The 26166-nt window shown below is 42.2% G+C and overlaps 1 protein-coding gene across 2 annotated transcripts in view; it reads left to right on the plus strand.

The window, feature by feature from the left end:
• The window catches only part of LOC144723629 (neuroblast differentiation-associated protein AHNAK-like), a 46122-nt gene extending 21608 nt beyond the window's left edge, over positions 1 to 24514 (plus strand). For both annotated transcript variants that reach the window (XM_078602509.1, XM_078602510.1), the window contains exons 3-6: positions 7337 to 7697; positions 8596 to 8807; positions 9185 to 9289; positions 12131 to 24514. In XM_078602509.1, coding sequence (XP_078458635.1) covers positions 7556 to 7697; positions 8596 to 8807; positions 9185 to 9289; positions 12131 to 22108 — 10437 coding nt within the window. In that variant the 5' untranslated portion in view covers positions 7337 to 7555 and the 3' untranslated portion in view covers positions 22109 to 24514. The remainder of the gene's footprint in view (positions 1 to 7336; positions 7698 to 8595; positions 8808 to 9184; positions 9290 to 12130) is intronic.
• Positions 24515 to 26166: the final 1652 nt, after the last annotated feature.

The following is a 26166-nucleotide window of genomic DNA, read 5'->3' on the forward strand; positions in this document are numbered from 1 at the left end:
AGTAAAAAAATAATAATCAAATGAAATAAATATTAAGATTTTTCCACTGATCTGTGTTATAAATGTAATTTCTGTACGATTCCAATAATTTTTATAGTCAAAATCGCCAAATTTGCGGAGCTCCGCTGCAAATACAGGAAGAGACGAGAGGTGAGGCAGCGGCGAGCTCAGCCTCCCCTCTGATTGCGCAACCCCTCAGTAACCGGATGGAGCGCGGGCAATAAGCGCGTGCCTGTTACTATCTCAGTATGTCACCAATGTAATGTTTGTAGACCCCATCATTACATGTCCTCGCCTTCCATACTCCAGGTAACTTATCTCACGTATGTGTATAAAGATATTTGGGCTCGCTGGTCTCGTCATGAAACTGCAATGAAAAAGCACCAGGGGAGGCAGCTATCACATCTGCCTCACTGGGGGGGACGTGTCTAACACGCCCCCCTCAGTGAGGACACGCCCCCTCAGTGAGACCACGCTCCCTCAGTGAGGACACGCCCCCTCAGTGAGGACACGCCCCCCTCAGTGTGTGAATCTGGCTCTAACAATAGCCAGTGCCTCCCCAGCCATTGACCTCACCGCACGTCACTGCCTCACATATGTGGACATTTTTGTCGATACACTGGTTTCCTCGCACAAGCCAAAACACTCATTTTATTGCATCCCGGGATATTTTTATAATTATCAGTATTGTTGAACGACGGCCTCCCCACGCTGTCAGCAGCAGTGATTGTTTGAGCATACTTCACCACGTTGGTCAGTGCGAGTTGGCAACGGTATGGGATGATCCAGGTCCAGTACTGTATCACTCAACACTGATGCCAGCTACGACAGGGCATCATCACACTTAGGTCGCCAAACTTCAAAGCACCATTCCACCACCACTCTTCCAAATTTTTCGTCTATTAAAAATTCTACCATTTATATATTCTACTTTTTTTTCAGCACGGTCCTGCTAACTTTCGCAGCAGGGAGCAAATATTGCTTTGTGTGTGCCCAATCACCATGGGTAATTTGCGGGGCCATGTTTCAGATATAGGCAAACTTTGACTGCGCTGCCAGCACGCGTGGCCTCTCCTCTGTTGTCGAATAAATTATCGGGATATTACCACCCAGTGTGAAGCGGATGGTATTGTATTCTTATGGTACTGGTAGGAACATCCTGGTTACACCAGCCCACAGGGGATTATTGTATCCGTCCGTCGTGCATCCAAAATGGGAGGGGTGGGGCTGGGTGGAGAGGGGAGGGTGGGGAGGGGCTGGGTGGGGAGGGGAGGGTGGGGAGGGGCCGAGTGGGAGGGGTGGGGCTGGGTGGGGAGGGGCTGGTCACCCCGTAGTGCCCTTATAAAACTCAACGTTTAACCTACTCACGCCGGCTTGTGCCCACCCTCACATTCGACCATATTTGCGGAATACACCACGCCACCGTTGACCCTGGCCATTGACCAAGCAACCCAACGTTCCTACCAACTCCCTCCGCAGGAATGTGTCTAATAGACCTGCATGTCGTTTCAACCCGGGCGACTGCCAGGGTCAAACCGCGAACCTCTGCAATGGGCAGCCAAACGCTCATCTGCTCGACCGCCGGTCACATTTACGTGACGCATACATTTAATGTCACGGTCAGTTTATTGAGACAACACTGAATGCACAGCCGTGAGCCACTTAAGAAATGCTATTTGTGACCAGGGTGGGTTTCTGAGAACATTTTGCGCTGACAGTGTTGGAGTGTTTGGCTTCGGGTGAGAATGTGTATGTGTTTCAATCACACAGTGAGGGCCCGCCTTACAACACAATTACCATTTTACACCTGTGTCTACATGAGCAAGACGTAGGAGGAGTGGTGAAATAGTGGTTAGCACACACACAGCATGAAGTACGAAGGCCTTTCTGTGTTTACATGCAGTACATTTGCTGATAGCATCGCGATCAGGCGCGCTACGTCCACTTGGGCCGTTGGGGTGCCACCCCACCAAGCCGATGGAGATGAGAAAAAACATTTCTAATAAAAAATACTTTTCGATTTAAAGCTTTCGTGACTGCAGGGATTCATCTTCTTGGTTCTTTCGGTAAAGTCACGTAGAAGGGAAATAATAAAATAAAGCAAATTAAACAATAAAATACAATTCTCACACGTTTCGGCCACAACGCAAGCAGCCGTCCTTAGGTGAAGAACAAGTCTGTCGGAAAGACAGCATCTGAATGAACACCACCAAGCTTGGCAGCGTATATTTAAGCTGAGTTAGAGGAGGAAGGGCGCCTTGACAAGCTTGGTGGTGTTCATTCAGACGCTGTCTTTCCGATAGACCTGTTATTCACCTGCGGACGAGAATTGTATTTTATTATGTTTTATTTTTATTATTTTATTATTTCCCTTCTACGTGACTTTACCGAAAGAACCAAGAAGAAAAATACTTTTCTATAAAATCTTTGTTGTGTTTAAAAAAAAAAAATATTCTTTCAAAGTGAATTGCCATATTATGAACCGCTGCAGCACCACAGTCTGACTTGTGCCTCGGGGCAGTCTCAAGGGAGCTGTGAAGGCATCCGAGTGAGAGATGTCCATTTCGTTTCTTGCGACGAGCTTCCCGTGTTGTAGCCACGCCGTTTGAGACCCATTCAGGGCGGTGAAAAGGCGCCCGTGGCTGTGATGAGAGACGACGTCACGACGCGAGGTCGCACTGTACAAATATGGCAGGTGACGGCCTACACGCCCTAGGCTTTTGGCAGTGTCAAAGTGGTTGTGACGTGTGGACGTGAGGGTCATGGGGACAGCATTTGAGTGCTTTGTTGTTTTGTTTCGTGTTGTTTATGAATGCCCATCGTTGGTAGATAAGACAGTTTTAGCACTTTCATGGGAAGGCCAATAACGTGACGAGGTTTTTCTGAATTAGAACACCATGTTTTCAGCGGTCACTCACAACAGTCCCACCTAGTGGACATGTCACGAGCCGCCACTGATAGAATCATGTGCCGAAGCGACCCCACCGTGGTGGCGAGATGTTAACTACCTCGCCTGGTAGACAGGCGGTCATGGGTTGGAACCCACCCCTGACGCCTGTATATTTGATTATGCGTGTCTCTCTCCCCGTGATGGCGTGGATTTTTCTCCAGGTCCTCCGGTTTTTCCCTCCACATTTAAAAACAGGCGTTTGGAGTATTTGGCTGCTATTTATTTCCACACGATGATAAGCCACTTCATTGTGAGCTATCGTTTGTGGCCAGGTCGCTTCTGAAAAAGAGCTCTATACCTCAGTAGGCCATACCTGGTAAATAAGAAAGTAGTTTTTAGTTGGAGTTTATCGGGTCCACCACATCATCCCGCAATAAGCCGAGTTTTCCTGGAGTTGGGACTAAAAGTCTCCCTCAAGGGACAACCGGGCTCCGTATCAATTATGGGAATTGGAACAGTTTCCTTAATTTACCAGTACATTTGAAAGGGAAGTAAGATTACCTTCAATTCAACAAATAAAACACGCAGAAAACATTATCAACAAAACAATACAAAACTGATCCCTGATGAAAAACCAGTGGCACGACAATATTGAACATTTACTTCCAAAAATATCTATCTCGCTCTTTTCTTTGAAAAGGTACACTTCACACATCTTCACGGTCATTATTTGTTGTTGCTGTTTCCATAAAACGGCGTGGTGCAACGATTAAGCGAGAACCAAAAGGTGACATTTAAAAAATGTACACAAAAACCTCCACTCGCCCGCTTGCTTACAAGACACTCCATGATGTTTAAAGGCGCAAAATGGCATTGACCCCGACAAAAGGTCCATTGTGCCGGCACATGTCAGATGAGCACGGAGAGGCTTCTGCGCCAGCTAATCTGCAATACGAACCGAAGGTTTGCAGGTGCTAAACTCCGCTAAATAATTAACGTCTGCGACGCTGCCACATGGAAAAACCGCCGCCGCATTTATGAATTAAGTTGTTCGTGTAGCTCTCCGACACGTTTTTGAAGTTTCAATGCACACGCTGGGAGCCTGTTCAGGAAGTTGTCATCAGTGGCGCGTGATATTTGAACCGATCCTGGGCCTTACCTAGATCGTCTCAGCAGTGAATGAGTACACGGTGCAGTGTGTAAACATCAGCACTGCGGACATGAAGGCGGCTGGGGTGTGCTGTTAGCCACCCACCCCCTCGTGTGCTGATCTGGCACTTAATAGGTGCTCACTCGCAGCACTTGCTCCAACAATCTGTTAAAGGCTATACAATATTGGGGGATCTTTATTTTTTGCTATGTATCCAATTACCCGAGTTCGATTCCCAGTCATGGCTAGCATCAGTGTTGGGGCGATATCTGAACCTGGTTCCTAGGCCTCCCGTAGTTTTTCTCAGCCTGAAGTAAAGGAGCTCCAGATATGTGGAGCGGTACAACCCGCGAAAGCAACCATCGCCGAGCTCTAGAGCACATTAGAAATTCCTCGTGGTTATTATTAATAGTAGTCACACCAAAGTGCCTGTGGCTCATACGGCCACACGATAAAGGGGTTGGGTCGTGACAACTGTAAGATCACCGGATCGTCTCACCCAACTGGATTTTCATGGGGGTTTGCTCATGGGTGTGTGGGTTCATGGCATTATATGAATGGAATCTATGACAAAAAAGCCTTGTGGCCGCGCACACCCCTCGCAAAGGAATTTCTGCAAGAGGGAGCTGGTTTTGCCAGTTGAGATGATTTCAGCTGGTGAAAGATCATGCAGTCATATGTACATTCCACGCAACAACAATGATATTTGTATGCGTACGAATATGCATGGGGATGTAAGCATGTGTTCAAATGCATATCTTTATGGTGGCGGGATGTTATCTACCTCACCTGGTATACATGAGGTTGTGGGTTTGATCCCGGTGCTAATGCCTGCTGTATATTAGGAGTTTGCATGTTCTCCCCGTGGTCGCGTGGATTTTTCTCCGTGTCCTTCGTTGCTTCCCGACATATTTAGAATCAACGTGCGTTTAGAGTATTTGGCTCCTGCTATGAATCTCCACACGATAAGCCACAATTTCTGAATTGTTGCCAGGTCGCTTCTGTAAAAGAGCTAATAGCTCAGTGGGCCTTACATGCCAAAATAAAAATTAAAATTTAGTTTACGTCGGGGATCCGTTCCTGAAACGCGCGACGACAAATATCTAAACGACATAAATCAGAGCAATTTGCAGCGAAGGTGGTGGAGGCGAAGGCTGAGAGGCGGTGGATAACGAGAAAGGACGGATGGCGATGCTGTCAGCGACGTAAGCGTGGGGTTTAGGCGACGCACATCGGGTAGCGGTGTTAATAATAAAGTGACGACGGGAGACGTAAATCGGGGTATGACTGTATTTAGCTATTTCCGTCACGCTACCGCTGGTTGCAGGCCTTTCCGTGCCGTGCGAGTTCTGGGGTTTTTTTAGACCATACTTCACCCTGGCTCCCCCCCCCCCCCCCTTAACCAGTATATATATAAGGTCGGGTCTTTTGGGACTTCTCTCTTTACTTGATACAGCAATTGTGCTGTGACGGTTCCACCTGAAGACGGAGACTTGTGTTGCCTCCGAAACGTCGTGATTTATTATTTTGTTATATTTCTATTATTACTTTAATTAATTTTTATTTTATTTTTACCTACGTGACTTTACCGAAAAAACCTAACAGTATACTTCACCACGTTGGGTTGGTTGAAGGTAGGGGCGGGGGAGCAAAAACGTGAAAGCATACCAACCAGGACTGTCCAACAATAGCTGGTATGCTGCACTGCCCTCTGCTGCTCCTCCCAGCGTGCAACATATTCATGTAAGCGGTTAAATATTTACGTTTGCATTTTCACCAAAAACACTTTTTTTTTAATTAAAATAAATATCTTGACTACCATAAGTGTGGCGTACAAGTTGACAGAAGTACTCACGCAGTCGGCTGCATCGTCGATAACAGAAGATGTACGGACGGTGAAGCCTTAAGTGCTCAACAGAACGGTGCGTGCGTGTTTTTTAAATGAATTGCACGATAGCCCCCCGCCGTGTGTACAAGTGTGGCGTGTACACGGACCAGTGCACATAGTTAGCCTTTCGTTTTGCAGTTTTTTTTATCGAAAACAATGCCGCTTGCTCGCACGGGCGGCTTTTGATGTTTTCAACCGAGAGACCTCTGAAACACTCGGTTCTCGGAGTGATCTCTCTTCTATCCTACACCTGAGCCTGCTGTTACTGGCCCAGCTGGTGGGGGGGGGGATAAAAGCTGGGGGGGAGCCACGCAGGTGACACACACCTGCATCGAGAAGCACTAGCGAGATGTTTTCTGCCTCGCCTGGTATGCAGGAGGTCGCGGGTTCGATTGCGACCCTTGACGCCTGTTTTATGTTTGGAGTTTGCGTGTCTCTCTCAAACCGTGGTCGTGTGGATTTTTCTCCGGGTCCTCCGGTATTTCCCTCCACATTGAGAAACATGCGCTTAGAGTATTTGGCTGCTATAAATTTCCACATCATAAGCCACTTGTATGCGTATGTGTATGTTGAACTTTTTTTGCACCATACGTAGCCAATCCTGATAATTAGAGGTGCGGGGGGAGAGACAACAAACTAAACACAGAAAAGCAGTTCGAAAGAAATGAGTTTTAAATCTAGATTTGATCGTGCATAGCTCCAGTGGCTTCCTAATATGGGGGAAGGAAGAGAGCGTTGCAGATGGCTGCAGAAACGCATCTGACAGCACTTTATTGAGCTATCATCTGTGATAGCCAGGTTGCTACAGAAAGAGGGCTAAATAGCTGAGTGGGCCTTACCAGAGTGAAATAAAAAAATATTCGATAGTTTAGTAGAAGAGCATGGCTACTATTTTCGAAAAGCACACAATCGTGGTGATGACCATATACATATATTATATATACAGTGTATGTGAATAAAACAATTGTACCCCATACAATAATCCACGTTTGTTTTTGGGGATTGGCCACTCAGGAGTCGTGAAGCAACTGGCTCCTGAATTTTTGCGAACGCCGCAATTTATTTTCCGCCAACATTTTAAGTTTATTACCGCTGTGCGTCAAAAATTTGAGGATCCGCGAAAAGCAAACCCCACGTGGACGCCAATTATTTTTATAGTTTCACCGTAGAGACAAAATTACACGTCGCTTTAAAATACCTGTACGATAATAAATGCCGTCACCTCCGATTAGCACAGTCGGCTACGTACAGTGCGAAAAAAGTTCAACATACATACAGTGGCTATGTCCATATTTGAAAGCTAGATGTTACAAAATATTACTTGAATGTGTATTTCAGCATTAGGTGCGCACATCTGATTTAATAAATGTCACCCTACTAATCGTTGTCATTGTCTCCTTTCAAACAGGTAAACTTCAGTCAACCATGAGCTCCGTTTGAATAACGGCGACGTGAGAAAACCAAGCGACAACAGGCCATACGCGAGAGGTGGGCGGGTGTGAAACGTTTGAAGGCACGCAACTGAACATTTCAGAAATACACACGCACACAAGACAAAGAGAGAACTGAGAGAGGCTCACGGCGAGGAGGCGTGGAACGTGTACGCCTGCCGTCAAAAGAAGCCAGCATGGAGGAACACAGCGTGGTCCTGGACAAGAGCCAGGGGCTCACATCCGACGACTTCTCTATCGAGGACCGCGGACAGGATGGCATCTTCATCAAGGATGTGCAGAAGGACTCTCTGCGGCAGCACTTGCAAGTCAACGAAGGTGAGCCGGGAAGGTTCCACGTCCCACCGAGAAGCCAGCTGTTTCCAGAGTGACATTTTTTGCTGGCGCTATGGCAAGGTGGGGTGGAGGGGGGTGGCGGGTGGGGGGGGGGCGTTTTGTGCTTGGCTTATGGAGAGCGCCATCACCTCTCTCTCTCTCTGTGTCACTTCTCACCAACAAGAGTCATGGAACAGTAAATTGAAGCTCATCATTCGGGCACAATTTTTGTGGCACAGGCTTTGAATGTTTATTTTACTATTTTCAAATCAGATATCTAAGAGTTTCTGCTTTAGAGGCAGGCGCGTTCCTTTGTGCATCAGTGCACATCTGTGTTCTCACAGTGTTTTTCGAGATATAATTGTATTGTTCTCATCTCCTTGGCGCTCTCCATCGACATCAGTCATTTGAACTTGTAATGAAAGTACAAGGACTTATTTATTGATTGACATATATGTTGTTGTTATTATTATGAATAGATGGAAACACATATTACAAACAAGGGTTAAATCTAACCAACTGGGTCAATGCTTATTCCCAGATGGCCCCACCCTCCACATGTCAGTTTTGGCCCCTCCCTCTGATGGCCCTGGCCCCTCCCCCCCAATTTGCCCCGCCCCCTCCAACATCAATTTCAGTCTCGTGGTTGGGCCACAGGCTCCTAGGTCCTGGCATTCGGAGTGAGCCTTCCCGACTGTCCTACAAAAATAAAACTCAAGCGCCTGCGGAGACTGACGCGAGATTGTCGTAGACCAGGGTCGCGTTCGTTAGGGTGCAGCGCTCAGCGTTTAAATCGTCCACCAGGCAGCAGGCTACTAAGAGCAATTAGCATGATAAAAAATGTGCAGGCAACATTAAATCAACAAAGATATTGCCCTCCCTCTCTCCCTTGTGCATGCAGGAGACCAGATTGTGTCGGCGACCATTTACTTCAAGGACATGAAGAGGGAGGACGCCATGAGGCTCCTGCAGATGTCAGACAAGTACAAGACGGGCCTGCGGCTGCGCCGAGGGTCTGTGGACGGCCTGCTGGCCGACCCCTACGACACCGACATCTACACGCCAACCTTGCGGTCCCCAGACTACAGCTTCCAAGGTCCAAACCTGGGCATGGTAGGAATCACGAACGCAAGTGCGAATGAGCGGGCAGACATTGACCCCCCACCCCCCACAAATCGTGGAAAAGTGACTTACCATGAAAAGATTATGCTGCAAAATTAATATCATTTAAGTAACAGGCCCAAGCCAAAATCTTCCCCTTGACACCAGCCCATTATTATTCCCTTCATACAATAATGCAATAATTTAGCTAAAGTCTTCGGAAAGTGCTCACGGCCACAAATTGAGACCACAGAAACTTAGTTACGCTCATGAATGATTCTATATATAGATATATTAGTTGGAAACATTGAAATACCTACCCATTGTTGGCAGAGCTGGCCTTTCCTTCAATCTCTGCCAATGTGCCCTGTGTTATGTGCTGAATGTAGAGTGAAACAACTGACCAGTGCTACAAAAGAATCTTCAACAAGAAGATCAAGCCGCGGCTTTCTGCCTCTGCGGAGACTCTGGATATTACAACAGACCAGTATGAGGTGACTATGTATTCTTATTTAGTCCTCTACAAAATAGCAAGTCTTTGGCTAAAACTCCTTCTAGATTTGAAGCTTTCGTGACTGCAAGGATTCATACTCTTAGTTCTTTTGGTAAAGTCACGTAGGTAAAAAATGAAATTCAAATTAACAAAAATAAAACAATAAAATCACGACGTTTCGGAGGCAACACAAGTCTCCGTCATCAGGTGCATCCACAGTGACTTGCGCATAAACACGTCCACGCTCACGAGTACCCCCGTGCCCTCTTTTAGCCCCCCTTCCCGATACGTTCCATTCATTGGCTACCACATTCTGATAAGCTCCTCCCCCTCTCCTCCCCCCTTAACTGGTATTTAAGAGCTTGCATCTTGAATCCATCCCTCACTTGATGCAGCAAATCTGGCTGTGACGGTCCCACCTGATGACGGAGACTTGTGTTGCCTCCGAAACGTCGTGATTTTATTGTTTTATTTTTATTAATTCTAATTTCATTTTTTACCTACGTGACTTTACCGAAAGAACTAAGAGTATAAAACTCCTTCCCCACCTTGTCTGAACGTGAGCTGTCTTCTTCATTTTACTTCATACCATTTATTTGTTTCTGCCTTTTGGCCTCTTTCTCTGATATCCATCGTTTTCAATACTTCCTTCGTCAAACTTTAGCTCCCAGAATGTGTCCAATTCTAATTAGATTTCTGTCCTAATGAAGTTTCTCTAGAAACTTCCACGTTACTCTTCATCTCCGTCCACATGATTTACTGCGTTCCATGCCACAACCCTCATTTCAAGATTGTACAGGCATCTAGTGTCTTTCTTTCCCAGTCCCAGTTTCTGCTGCATGCAACACTACACGCCACATGCTAGCATCATCACTCACTTCTTCAACTCTCTGCTAAGTCGCCGCGGTGGTAACTACCTCGCCTGGTATACAGGGGGTCATGGATTGTATCCCAACCCTGGCGCCTGCTGTATACTTGAAGTTCGCATGTTTTTCCTATGGTCGCATGGATTTTTCTCCAGGTCCCTCCAGTTTTTCCCTCCACATTTTGAAAGATGCGTTAAGAGTATTTGGCTACTATAAATTTCCACATGATAAGCCACTTCGTTCGGCTATCATTTGTGGCCAGGTCGCGTCTGAAAAAGAGCTCTATAGCTCAGTAGGCCTTACCTGGTAAAATAAATAAAAAGTGTAATGGTTTCATTTGTCTTGTTAGCAGAATTCTAACACTCGTGAGACAATGTCATAAATAGGGCTGTCCATGGTGTAGGACAATCAGTTTAAAGGACAATGCATACATAATCAGAGTATTTTTGTTTGCATGTTTTGCCACACGTATGTGTGGTTGATGCAGACTTGGTGCCTTGCAATAGGTATCTATTTGGTGTTTAAACATCTTAAGACCTGTTTTAATGCCAGAAAGGAGAAAGCCTATTCCTATGTTTTCATAATTTTGATACTGGCAAAAGGTCCCATAGATATAGTATTCTTCTCTTGCTCAATTCCGCTTTCTCCATGACTATTATGGCTCTAATGTCATTCGAGTATCTGCCATCGTCTGTCAGAATGTTTCCCAGATAAGTACATTGCCCCACTTGTCTTAGCCGCTGTCCGTCCACGCAGCATTAACCCTGTGTTCACCGTTACGCGTTATTTTTCATACATTTTCTTTCTGTACCGTGCAATAAGGTTAATTATTTTAAAGCTGACCGTTGTTACAGCCCCCAGAAATGTGACTACACATGTCATGTAATTAAATTGTGCAGAGTAGTAATAGGTTTTTACCGTTTCAACTGATACAAAAACTGACACCTTAATACAAGGCATCATGTTTGCAATAACCACAACACAAGCAGTCAAAATGCAAACAAAAAGAAACAACTCTAATAATGATATACACTGTCCTTGAAGTTGATTGGTCCACACCCGAGACAGCTTTTCTTAGAGCCTAGTCTCCATTGGTGTTGGACCAGATGACGCCAAAAGGCATACGACTCAAAAACAGTGCACTATCAGAGTATTGAGAGCTCGGGGTAAGCAACCTATTACTTTATTTTGCCACTGGTAAAAGAGATGTCTCATAGTGTAAATGCTTACTCCGAGCTCTCAATACTCTGATAGTGCACTGTTTTTGAGTCGTATGCCTTTTGGCGTCATCTGGTCCAACACCAATGGAGACTAAGCTCTAAGAAAAGCTGTCTCGGGTGTGGACCAATCAACTTCAAGGACAGTGCATATCATTATCAGAGTTGTTTCTTTTTGTTTGCATTTTGACTGCTTGTGTTGTGGTTATTGCAAACATGATGCCTTGTATAAAGGTGTCAGTTTTTGTACCAGTTGAAAGGGTAAAAACCTATTAATATATTTTGCCACTGGTAAAGGAGATGTCTCATTGTGCAGAGTAGTTTTTCAGCAATTCATATTTACAAGAAAAAAAAATGCAATTTGCTTAAAGTGTAAAAAAACTAATTATAAAGTTAACAATCCTTCAAGAGCAATATTTAGTATTTAGTTTTTCCTTTACATTTTTTGGGAAATATATATGGCTGGATATCAAATAATATTCTTACGTGGAGGGGAGACTGAGATTTTGTTGCTTGTATTGTTTAAAACACTATTGTTAAACATTGATAACATTTAATCTGTACATGACCCCATATAAGCAATCATAAACAGAGTGACTTTATACATATATTTGTGCACTCAAAAACACCCACGATTATAGACACTTCGGTATTTACATATGCTTGCTTGTGTATCACTTGTTTTTATTAATTTAACCTATGTTTAAAATGCACTTTATACACTTGTTAAAGCGTAAACTGTTTTGTTTTTTGTTTCAGATGGAGGCTCCGGAAGGAAATTACTCAACTTCGCTCTATTTCAAAGGTCCACAGGCACCAAGAAAACGTGGAGAATTTGACGCAACACTTCCAAGCTTTGGGAGCGCCAGTGTTTCTGGTGATGCCACAGGAGACCTCAGAGTGAAGCCAAAGGCGACAAGTTATACACTTGGGCCACATGAAATTACATTCGAAGGGTCAGAGGGTAAATTCAGATCACCCAGTGTTGGTTTATCTGGACCAAATGTTAAGGGTCCCAATATTGACATCAATAATCCTCGTATGAAAAATGAAGGAACATACTCAACAATTGGATTACCGAAAATGACATTACCAAAATTTGGGTTGTCAGGGTCACAAAAGGTTCAGATGCCACACATTGATTTCAAAGCACCAAAGGGAAATGTAAATGTTCCTGCACGAAGAATTGAAGGTCCAGACTTTGATATCAAAGGACCAAACGTTGGATTGGACATTGATGCACCGAATATTGATGTTAACGCCCCCGAAGCAAAATTAAAAAAACCCAAACTAACGATGCCTAAATTTAGTTTGTCTGGATCCAAGGTACATGGACCAGATGTTGACGTTGATCTAAAATCACCAAAGGGAAATGTTAATCTGTCTGCTCCGAAGGTAGGGGGAAAGGTTAGTGGGCCTGACTTGGATCTTGATGGCCCTGAAGGAAGTATTAAAGGGACAAAATTGAAAATGCCCAAGTTCAGTTTGTCTGGACCAAAAGTTTCTGGACCAGATCTTGATTTAGACCTCAAAAAGCCAAAGGCAAAAGGAGATATAAATATATCAGCACCTAACATTGCGGGAGGCATCAAAGCACCAAAACTGAATGCTGATTTGGAAGCCCCAGACATTCGAATAAAAGGCCCCAAAGGCAAGATGAATATGCCAGAATTAAATACGCCTTCATTTGGTATGTCAAAGCCAAAACTATCAGGGCCAGAGGGTGATTTTGATGTAAATCTACCAGATGCTAATTTAGATATATCTTCACCAAACTTTGGAGGAAAAATAAAATCACCGAAAGTTGATCTTAAAGCCCCAAAGATGGGATTGGATGTTGATGCACCTGACATTGATATTCACAGTCCTGATGCAAAATTAAAAAAACCGAAATTTTCCATGCCAAAGTTTGGAATGTCCGGTCCGAAGATTCATGGCCCAAACGTAGATGTTGACCTTAAAGCACCGAAGGGAGATCTCGATATTTCTGCCCCAAATATTGGTGGAAATTTTAGTGGACCTAACATTGACCTTGATGGACCAGGAGGGAACATCAAAGGTCCTCACTTAAAAATGCCAAAATTCAATGTGGCTGGGCCAAAATTGTCTGGGCCAGATCTTGATGCAAACCTTAACATGCCAAAGCTGAAAGGAGGCCTAGATATTTCTGCACCACACATTCAAGGAGATCTCAAAGCTCCAAAACTCAATGCCAATTTGGATGCCCCTGACATTGATCTTAAAGGACCAAAAGGCAAGTTTAACATGCCAGATTTAAAAATGCCTTCTTTTGGTATGTCAAAGCCAAAGATATCAGGTCCAGATGGTGATTTTGATGTAAATCTTCCAGATGCAGATTTAAACATTTCAGGACCAAGATTGGGTGGTGGCATTAAAGCTCCAAAATTCAATGCCGATTTGGATGCTCCTGACATTGATCTCAAAGGTCCAAAAGGCAAGTTTAACATGCCAGATATGAAGATGCCTTCTTTTGGTATGTCAAAGCCAAAGATATCAGGTCCAGATGGTGATTTTGATGTGAATCTTCCAGATGCAGATTTGAATATATCTGGGCCCAAATTGGGGGGAGGTATAAAAAAACCAAAGGTTGATCTCAAAGCTCCGAATATTGGATTAGATGTTGATGCACCGGATATCGACTTTCATGGTCCTGATTTAAAGTTGAAAAAGCCAACGTTTTCAATGCCCAAGATGTCTGGTCCAAAACTTAATGCCCCAGATCTGGATGTGGACCTTAAAGCACCAAAGGGAGATTTCGATATTTCTGCTCCAAATATTGGTGGAAATTTAAGTGGACCTAACATTGACCTTGATGGACCAGGAGGGAGCATCAAAGGTCCTCACTTCAAAATGCCTAAATTCAATCTGTCTGGTCCAAAAGTGTCTGGGCCAGATCTTGATGCAAACCTTAAAATGCCAAAGATGAAGGGAGGCCTAGATATATCTGCACCACACATTGAAGGGGATTTCAAAGGTCCAAAACTAAATGCGGATTTAGATGCCCCTGACATTGATCTCAAAGGTCCCAAAGGCAAGTTTAACATGCCAGATTTAAAGATGCCTTCGTTTGGTATGTCAAAGCCAAAGATATCAGGTCCAGATGGTGACTTTGATGTAAATCTTCCAGATGCAGATTTTAATATATCAGGGCCCAAACTTGGGGGAGGTATCAAAAAACCAAAGGTTGATCTGAAGGCTCCGAATATTGGATTTGACATGAATGCACCAGATATCGACCTTCATGGTCCTGATTTAAAGTTGAAGAAGCCAACGTTTTCAATGCCCAAGATGTCTGGTCCAAAACTTAATGCCCCAGATCTGGATGTGGACCTTAAAGCACCACAGGGAGATTTCGATATTTCTGCTCCAAATATTGGTGGAAATGTTAGTGGACCCAACATTGACCTTGATGGACCAGGAGGAAGCATCAAAGGACCTCACTTAAAAATGCCTAAATTCAATCTGTCTGGGCCAAAGTTATCTGGTCCAGACCTTGATGCAAACCTTAAAATGCCAAAAATGAAGGGAGGCCTAGATATATCTGCACCACATTTTGAAGGAGATCTCAAGGCGCCAAAATTCAATGCCGATTTGGATGCTCCTGACATTGATCTCAAAGGTCCAAAAGGCAAGTTTAACATGCCAGATTTAAAGATGCCTTCTTTTGGTATGTCAAAGCCAAAAATTTCAGGTCCAGATGGTGATTTTGATGTAAATCTTCCAGATGCAGATTTAAATATTTCAGGACCAAAATTGGGTGGAGGCATTAAAGCTCCAAAATTCAATGCCAATTTGGATGCTCCTGACATTGATCTTAAAGGTCCAAAAGGAAAGTTTAACATGCCAGATATGAAGATGCCTTCTTTTGGTATGTCAAAGCCAAAGATATCAGGTCCAGATGGTGATTTTGATGTGAATCTTCCAGATGCAGATTTGAATATATCTGGGCCCAAACTGGGGGGAGGTATCAAAAAACCAAAGGTTGATCTCAAAGCTCCGAATATTGGATTAGATGTTGATGCACCGGATATAGACTTTCATGGTCCTGATTTAAAGTTGAAAAAGCCAACGTTTTCAATGCCCAAGATGTCTGGTCCAAAACTTAATGCCCCAGATCTGGATGTGGACCTTAAAGCACCAAAGGGAGATTTCGATATTTCTGCTCCAAATATAGGTGGAAAATTTAGTGCACCTAACATTGACCTTGATGGACCAGGAGGGAGCATCAAAGGTCCTCACTTAAAAATGCCTAAATTCAATGTCTCTGGGCCAAAGTTATCTGGCCCAGACCTTGATGCAAACCTTAAAATGCCAAAGATGAAAGGAGGCCTAGATATATCTGCACCACACTTTGAAGGAGATCTCAAGGCTCCAAAACTAAATGCGGATTTAGATGCCCCTGACATTGATCTCAAAGGTCCCAAAGGAAAGTTTAACATGCCAGATTTAAAGATGCCTTCGTTTGGTATGTCAAAGCCAAATATATCAGGTCCAGATGGTGACTTTGATGTGAATCTTCCAGATGCAGATTTAAACATTTCAGGACCAAAATTGGGTGGAGGCATTAAAGCTCCAAAATTCAATGCTGATTTAGATGCCGCTGACATTGATCTCAAAGGTCCAAAAGGCAAGTTTAACATGCCAGATTTAAAGATGCCTTCGTTTGGTATGTCAAAGCCAAAGATATCAGGTCCAGATGGTGACTTTGATGTGAATCTTCCAGATGCAGATTTAAACATTTCAGGACCAAAATTGGGTGGAGGCATTAAAGCTCCAAAATTCAATGCTGATTTAGATGCCCCTGACATTGATCTCAAAGGTCCAAAAGGCAAGTTTAACATGCCAGATTTGAAGATGCCTTCTTTTGGTATGTCAAAGCCAAAAATTTCAGGTCCAGATGGTGATTTTGATGTGAATCTTCCAGATGCAGATTTAAACATTTCAGGACCAAAATTGGGTGGAGGCATTAAAGCTCCAAAATTCAATGCCGATTTAGATGCCCCTGACATTGATCTCAAAGGTCCAAAAGGCAAGTTTAACATGCCAGATTTGAAGATGCCTTCTTTTGGTATGTCAAAGCCAAAGATATCAGGTCCAGATGGTGACTTTGATGTGAATCTTCCAGACGCAGATTTAAATATATCTGGGCCCAAACTGGGGGGAGGTATCAAAACACCAAAGATTGATCTCAAGGCTCCAAATATTGATCTTGAAGGTCCAGATATAAATTTAAAGAAACCCAAGTTTTCAATGCCCAAGATCTCTGGTCCCAAACTGCATGCTCCAAATCTTGACTTTGACCTCAAAGCACCTAAAGGAGATATTGATTTTTCTGCTCCAAATCTAGGTGGAAAAATTAGTGGACCTAACATTGACCTTGATGCACCAGGAGGGAACATCAAAGGACCTCACTTAAAAATGCCTAAATTCAATCTGTCTGGGCCAAAGTTATCTGGCCCAGACCTTGATGCAAACCTTAAAATGCCAAAAATGAAAGGAGGCCTAGATATATCTGCACCACATTTTGAAGGAGATCTCAAGGCTCCAAAATTCAATGCCGATTTGGATGCTCCTGACATTGATCTCAAAGGTCCAAAAGGCAAGTTTAACATGCCAGATTTAAAGATGCCTTCTTTTGGTATGTCAAAGCCAAAAATGTCAGGTCCAGATGGTGATTTTGATGTAAATCTTCCAGATGCAGATTTAAACATTTCAGGACCAAAATTGGGTGGAGGCATTAAAGCTCCAAAATTCAATGCCGATTTGGATGCTCCTGACATTGATCTCAAAGGTCCAAAAGGCAAGTTTAACATGCCAGATTTGAAGATGCCTTCTTTTGGTATGTCAAAGCCAAAGATTTCAGGTCCAGATGGTGATTTTGATTTGAATCTTCCAGATGCAGATTTGAATATATCTGGGCCCAAACTGGGGGGAGGTATCAAAACACCAAAGGTTGATCTCAAGGCTCCGAAAATTGATCTTGAAGGTCCAGATATAAATTTAAAGAAACCCAAGTTTTCAATGCCCAAGATCTCTGGTCCCAAACTGCATGCCCCAAATCTTGACGTTGACCTCAAAGCGCCTAAAGGAGATATTGACATTTCTGCTCCAAACATAGGTGGAAAAATTAGTGGACCTAACATTGACCTTGATGCACCAGGAGGGAACATCAAAGGACCTCACTTAAAAATGCCTAAATTCAATATGTCAGGACCAAAATTATCTGGCCCAAATCTTGATGTGGATCTTAAAATGCCAAAGATGAAAGGGGGCCTAGATATTTCTGCACCACATATTGAAGGAGATCTCAAAGCACCAAAATTAAATGCTGATCTGGATGCTCCAGATATTGATATAAAAGGTCCTAAAGGCAAGTTTCATATGCCTTCTTTTGGTATATCAAAGCCAAAAATTTCAGGTCCAGATGGTGATTTTGATGTAAATCTTCCAGATGCAGATTTAAACATTTCAGGACCAAAATTGGGTGGAGGCATTAAAGCTCCAAAATTCAATGCCAATTTGGATGCTCCTGACATTGATCTCAAAGGTCCAAAAGGCAAGTTTAACATGCCAGATGTGAAGATGCCTTCTTTTGGTATGTCAAAGCCAAAGATTTCAGGTCCAGATGGTGATTTTGATGTAAATCTTCCAGATGCAGATTTGAATATATCTGGACCCAAACTGGGGGGAGGTATCAAAACACCAAAGATTGATCTCAAGGCTCCCAATATTGATCTTGAAGGTCCAGATATAAATTTAAAGAAACCAAAGTTTTCAATGCCCAAGATCTCTGGTCCCAAACTGCATGCCCCAAATCTTGACGTTGACCTCAAAGCGCCCAAAGGAGATATTGGCATTTCTGCTCCAAACATAGGTGGAAAACTTAGTGGACCTAACATTGACCTTGATGCACCAGGAGGAAACATCAAAGGACCTCACTTAAAAATGCCTAAATTCAATATGTCTGGGCCAAAATTATCTGGGCCAGATATAGATCTTAAAATGCCAAAGATGAAAGGAGGGCTAGATCTTTCTGCACCATATATTGAAGGAGATCTCAAAGCACCAAAATTAAATGCTGATCTGGATGCTCCAGATATTGATATAAAAGGTCCTAAAGGCAAGTTTCATATGCCTTCTTTTGGTATATCAAAGCCAAAAATTTCAGGTCCAGATGGTGATTTTGATGTAAATCTTCCAGATGCAGATTTAAACATTTCAGGACCAAAATTGGGTGGAGGCATTAAAGCTCCAAAATTCAATGCCAATTTGGATGCTCCTGACATTGATCTCAAAGGTCCAAAAGGCAAGTTTAACATACCAGATGTGAAGATGCCTTCTTTTGGTATGTCAAAGCCAAAGATTTCAGGTCCAGATGGTGATATTGATGTAAATCTTCCAGATGCAGATTTGAATATATCTGGACCCAAACTGGGGGGAGGTATCAAAACACCAAAGATTGATCTCAAGGCTCCCAATATTGATCTTGAAGGTCCAGATATAAATTTAAAGAAACCAAAGTTTTCAATGCCCAAGATCTCTGGTCCCAAACTGCATGCCCCAAATCTTGACGTTGACCTCAAAGCGCCCAAAGGAGATATTGACATTTCTACTCCAAACATAGGTGGAAAACTTAGTGGACCTAACATTGACCTTGATGCACCAGGAGGAAACATCAAAGGACCTCACTTAAAAATGCCTAAATTCAATATGTCTGGGCCAAAATTATCTGGGCCAGATATAGATCTTAAAATGCCAAAGATGAAAGGAGGGCTAGATCTTTCTGCACCACATATTGATGCAAACCTCAAAGCACCAAAACTGAATGCTGATTTGGAAGCTCCAGATATTGATGTCAAAGGTCCAAAGGGCAAGTTTCACATGCCTTCTTTTGGTATATCAAAGCCAAAGATATCAGGGCCAGATGGTGATTTTGATGGTAATCTACCAGACGCTGATTTTAACCTATCTGGTCCAAAGATAGGAGGAGGAATTGACATGCCAAAAGTGGACCTTAAAGGACCAAATGTTGGAATTAAACAACCAAGAGTCAACATTGATAGTCCTAATCTGTCATTAGAAGGGCCTGATATTAAAACTAAGTCACCAAAATTCAAATTGCCAAAGTTTGGTACTGCTGGTAAGAAAATATCTGTTCCAGATCTTAATGTTGATCTGAACACACCTAATATTAAAGGAGCAGCAAGTATTCCTGATGTGAACATTGAAGGGGGTTTGAAGACACCTAAAACTCCTGCACTTGATATTAATATGGAGTCTCCAAACATCGATATTACTGGTCATGGCGGAACATTGAAAAAATCCAAATTTAAGTTTCCCAAAGTTGGTTTCTCAGGATCAAGAGCAAAACTTCCCACAGCAGACTTGGACATACCTAATCCTAATTTGGATATGAAAATGCCTAATATGAAAGGAAATATTGACCTGAAGTCTCCGAATGTTGATTTTAAGGCCCCAGACATTGGATTGGATGCCAATGCACCAGACTTTGACATTCAAGGTCCGGATCTAAAATTAAAAAAACCTAAAATGTCCATGCCAAAGTTTGGAATCTCTGGACCAAAGCTTCATGGCCCAGATGTTGATGTGGACCTGAAAGCACCAAAAGGAAATTTCGATGTTTCAACTCCAAAAATTGGTGGAAAACTTAGTGGACCTAACCTTGACTTTGATGGACCAGAAGGAGGTATTAAAGGACCTAACATAAAAATGCCAACATTCAATATGTCTGGGCCAAAATTATCTGGACCAGATCTTGATGCAAATCTGAAAATGCCAAAGGTGAAAGGTGGCCTCGATATATCTGGACCGCACTTTGAAGGAGACCTCAAAGCACCAAAGGTCAATGCCAATTTCGATGCCCCTGATGTTGATCTCAAAGGTCCAAAAGGCAAGTTTCACATGCCTTCTTTCGGTATTTCAAAGCCAAAGTTATCAGGCCCAGATGGTGATTTTGATGTGGATCTTCCCGATGCAGATTTAAACATTTCTGGCCCAAAACTGGGAGGAGGCATGAAAGCACCAAAGGTCAATGCCAATTTGGATGCTCCTGATGTTGATCTCAAAGGTCCAAAAGGCAAGTTTCACATGCCTTCTTTCGGTATTTCAAAGCCAAAGATATCAGGCCCAGATGGTGATTTTGATGTGGATCTTCCCGATGCAGATTTAAACATTTCTGGCCCAAAACTGGGAGGAGGCATGAAAGCACCAAAGGTCAATGCCAATTTCGATGCCCCTGATGTTGATCTCAAAGGACCAAAAGGCAAGTTTCACATGCCTTCTTTCGGTATTTCAAAGCCAAAGATATCAGGCCCAGATGGTGATTTTGATGTGGATCTTCCCGATGCAGATTTAAACATTTCTGGCCCAAAACTGGGAGGAGGCATGAAAGCACCAAAGGTCAATGCCAATTTGGATGCTCCTGATGTTGATCTCAAAGGTCCAAAAGGCAAGTTTCACATGCCTTCTTTCGGTATTTCAAAGCCAAAGATATCAGGCCCAGATGGTGATTTTGATGTGGATCTTCCCGATGCAGATTTAAACATTTCTGGCCCAAAACTGGGAGGAGGCATGAAAGCACCAAAGGTCAATGCCAATTTCGATGCCCCTGATGTTGATCTCAAAGGACCAAAAGGCAAGTTTCACATGCCTTCTTTTGGTATGTCAAAGCCAAAGATATCAGGCCCAGATGGTGATTTTGATGTGGATCTTCCCGATGCAGATTTAAATATATCGGGGCCAAAACTGGGAGGAGGCATGAAAGCTCCAAAAGTCAATGCCAATTTGGATACCCCTGACGTTCATCTTAAAGGTCCAAATATTGGTGGTAATATTAGTGGACCTAATATTGACTTTGATGGACCAGGAGGGAAGATGAAAGTACCTCATTTAAAGATGCCCAAATTTAACGTGTCTTTACCGAAAGCATCTGGACCAGATTTCGATGCTGATTTTGATGCTGAATCCCCAAACGTTAATCTCAAAGGTCCAAAAGTTAAAACTAACATGCCAAACTTAAAGACGCCTTCTTTTGATGCAGATGTGAATGTACCAAATATGGGAGGACGTTTGAATTATTCCGGACCAAATATGGAAGGTGATTTGCATGCACCAGATATTAATTTCAGAGCACCAAAAGGAAGTATTGACCTTGATACTGACCTCGATGTTAAAGGACCAAAGGGTCACTTTAAGGGCCCCGACATGAAAACACCTAACTTTGGTTTTTCTGGACCTAAAATCAGAACTCCTGAAGCAAATATTGATCTAGATGTTTCTTCTCCACGAGTAAAGGGAAATTACTCTTCCCCAGGTGTGAATATTAGTGACTTGTCTTTGAAATCACCAAACGTCCAATCAGGATTTTCATCAAAAGGCTCTTATACCCTTGGGGGACATGGTGCTGAAATTTCTGGTGATCCAAAATTACATGGACGTTCTGGCACTCTTGACTTTCATGTGCAAGATGATGAAGCAGACCTTGCTGGCAAGAAGAGTAAGTCTAAGTTCAAACTCCCAGGGTTTTCTCTGGGTCCCTCAAAGAAGAAAGGGTTCGCAAACATTTCTGGGGATGCTGACGCATCTGGCAATCTCAAACTCAGCTCCCCTGACTTGCGAATGTCCTCTGGCTCACAAGAGGATCTGGACACGGGAACTGGAATTAAGATCGGACTACCAAAAATTGGCTTTTCATAACTTTGAAGGCACAATACTGAATACTGTAAATAAAACCAAATACTTGGATTGGTCATCCTTCTTTGATATCTTTTTCATACACTTTTTTTTATACAGTAGTTTTCACATGGCATTTGAAATTATCATGCCTGACGCACCTGATCTATTAACTTGTTTTGTCACAAGTCAAGGCCCACACCAAATGAATAGTCGATTAATTTATCTGACATGTGTTCAAGAAATAAAGTAAGTTAACATATTTGAAGGTGAAAATATTTAAGATTTCCTGTTTCATAATGCTCGTAACTAATTGTTAACCATTTTTGTATTTTATTTTAACATTAATGAGCTTCCGCATCTTCTGTATTCAAACTTTTGTGAGAATCAAATGTGTAATTTAGCACGTGATGTTAGACCCCCTCAACATTGCCAATCTGTCAGATAACAATAATTGGTGGATTTTATTTCAAAAGCACATCCAATAACTGCAATTAAAAGAAAAAAAAGTAACAAAGCAAAGAAATTTGTAATATATGTAGACCCCAAAATAATGATCAAAACCGTCTCTTGGTGTAAGTGTCCTATGGACCTATCGTACATCTACAGAAACATCCAATGTACTATCCGTAACCATATTTTGTAACGAAGTAAAATACATATAATGACGTATACTTGTGTGACCACCACTGTGGCAGAGTTGTATATATAAATTGCTATTTTATTTTGGTGTACTAATCCATGATTATACACATCACAGTTATAATGTGTATATGACAAAGTTACGTTTGACGCAATACTGTACAGTAACCATCGCATATCTGACTCGCTCGGGCCTAAGGTACAGGTGGATAATGTCAAAAAGTCAGATATGTAAACATCTATAGAAAATTACATCTACACCACCATGCACAAAAGACTGCGACTGAGTGGTTGCAGTTAATATGTAGGGTCGGAAATGTGACAGTCGGACATGGGACGTAATGTACTTGTTTATTTGAACAAACATCCAACCCTCCCCCCTTTGCAGCCCATGTGCTTTGGAAAAACACAACCATCTTTCGACTATCTAAACTGCATTTTTATTTAAAAACAAATTAGCTGCTTAGCACTCAAAGGCTGGTTACAAGTGAAAATGTAATGCATGTTAGAATATATTCTTTATTTTTGGTACTGTTGATGAGTTTTACCGTTTCATATGTTTGTATATAAAGCTAAGGCAGCAGTTTTCAGGTTTATTTTGATCATTAGGCACTGTGTGTGGTCACTGAAACTTGAGATTTTACACCTGTTGAAACACTTGTCAGAAATATATTTTTTAAAACCCAAGCAGAATTTCTCCACTTCCATACTGATCTAGCTGTATCAAAAATGCATTTTTACAAATCTGGTGTACTTTAATGGTTCGATATTCATGTGCAGAAATTGACATGATCATATTGTGTGGATATTGGGAGTATAAATGTTAAAGCAAATGTACTGTATCAGCAATGGTGCACAACATTTGTGCATATTTATACATCAGAAAAGTGCATTTTTAGGCTTGCAAAATCTACCACTTTACCTGCATTTATTAACCTGGAATACACGAGTTACAATTCAATTTATTGAAATGTTCCATTTTCATGAACATACACAAATGCCATACCAATATAGGATAATAGCCATGGAATTAACGCAATATCACTTCAATCGTGGACCTCCCTTCTGGATCTGTCGTCAATAAGGTGCCTTCTTTTTGATTGCACTGCGTGGTGGTGTTTAATGTTTGTACTACGTTCTCTCAAAATAAGCATTTCTGTATTGGTACAACGAGAGTACTGTCCCAATAAACACGAAACACTGGGCCAACGTTGGATTGTGGTTGAAACCGTCGTTCCAATGTTGCTTCAACGTCGCCCCAACGTCTCTCCAACGTTGTTCAAAGTTCCATGTTTATTGGGTACTACTTTATTGCAGAGTATCACTGAAGTGGACGTACAATTAACCATATTTTAGTTGCTTTGCATAGAGCACACGATTATGTTAGAGTTTTGCTGACACATTGTATATTTTATAACATGTTTAATTACGCACTTTTAATATGCATTTAGGCTTATTGGAAAAATGTTTGTGCCTGCTTTTAAAGTATTAGTTTCAGTCATTTAATTGTAATTGTGTTTTAACAGAATGTTCACCTGGTTGTTTGCGTACCATACTAGTATGCCATTATGTACTATATTTTGGTGTCTAGCACAGTTAATAGCATATATTTTTATTGCAGCAGAGGGAAGTTAATATCACAAACATAGTTGGGATGAGGCAGAGGAATGGCAGGAATAGTTTTTTGCGTGAGAAAAATAAAATGGGTGCCTTGTAAAATGTGTAAATACAGATAAATGACAATACCTGTCTTTATATGGATTTAAACAATAAATACTTAATTCCTAATGTGTGTGTTATAATGTAATGTTTTGTTTGCGTATGGGGTGAATGAGAAAATGCACCAAGGATGACCACGACAGAGAATGGCATGATGAGATCAGTACATGTGCAAGAATTTGGGATAGAATGTAGCATTTAATATCGAAACAATATTGGGTAAGGGAAAATGTCACCAAGTTGATGCTTCTCTAACCGTAGTGTTTTCATCGCCGGACATTTTAACGGATAATTCCCACTGTTGGAGACAGTGTCCCATTGAGCCATCAGGTCTCTTTTAATAGTTAACCACCTCTACGGGGAGGGTTTCCACACAACTATTGAAGGAGACCTGATGGCTAATTTGGACACTCTCTCTCTACAGGAAAGCCACCCATTTTTTTTTAGTTTTCTATCTACGTGGCTTTACCGAAAAACCCAAAGAATATACATGAGTGTTTTTTATTTATTTTTGTTTGATCATTTTTATTCACTTTATTTTTATTTTTGCTATCTACGTGACTTTGCCGAAAGAACAAAAGAATATGAATTCCTGCAGTCACGAAAGTTTAAAGTCAAAATGTATACTTTTTACTGTCACTGTATACAGTAATTGTTAAAACATCATGATGCGTAATAATTGTTTCTGGTCTAGGGATGTCATTTATTACACCCTGATGCGAATTTGTTATACAGCGGGGCCTTCTTTCAGACCCATACTTGACACTGGCTGCCGATCATGACAGCTCCAACCACACGCCAACGTTAGGCCAACGTTAGAGTGTTTGCTGGGTGAGTGGTGTGGGGCTTTATGCATCATTGCATATGTCTGCAATGGATGATGATGGTGAGAGTGATTGAAATGATGATGGTCATGATGGTGGTTGATCGTGGTCATTTTTGTGTGTTTAGTTTGTTGTCCTTCCCCCGCACGGTTGGCTACGTACGGTGCCGGTGCTATGCCTGGATGAATCATATATATTTGACATAATATACAATTATATACAATTCCACAGTGCGTGATCCAATCTTGATTCAATCATGGGTGCTTCCCACGTGAGCAAAACATCCATTCGTTTAAATGCCGTTCTAACAGGGACACTGGCAGGGATCATTTTTGTTTAGTGAAATTAATATTTTTTTTAAAATTCTTTATATTAAGTTCACTTGCTTGCTTGCTTGCTTACGACCGTGCAAATCTTTCGGTCGTTTTAACCCACTTCCCGTGATCCAATCGAGCTGACATTTTGCACACAGACTCGTTGTGCGTGACAATGTATTTTCGTGAAATTTTTTTTCCAAAATTTCACACTTTTAGGAAAAAATAAATTATATTTAATTACCAATTGCTTAATGGTGGCAGCCATTCATCTGACCCATAGGTGGCAGCCATCTCAAGCCAGAGGACGAGAGGACTCTAGCCGCCACGCATATAAAGGATTTATAGTGAAAAACTTTGTTTTTACGGGTTAATTTTTATTCTGTTGGTAATCTAACCAAGCTACGCTTCGGCTATGGCTTAGCTAAGCATCGCTGATTTGTAGCCAGAGAGAGCCAGTGTAGCCACTAAAATACCATTGCAGATGTCTATGTTGTACAGAGTTAGCCTGATAACTGTAATCTACTTTGTCTTATGGTTGTTATTGTTTGACTTGCATCCCACTGGGATTTTTGCACACAGC

This window comes from Lampetra planeri, chromosome 18 (genome assembly GCF_965212315.1).
Source record: "Lampetra planeri chromosome 18, kcLamPlan1.2.h2, whole genome shotgun sequence".
Lineage (NCBI taxonomy): Eukaryota > Metazoa > Chordata > Hyperoartia > Petromyzontiformes > Petromyzontidae > Lampetra > Lampetra planeri.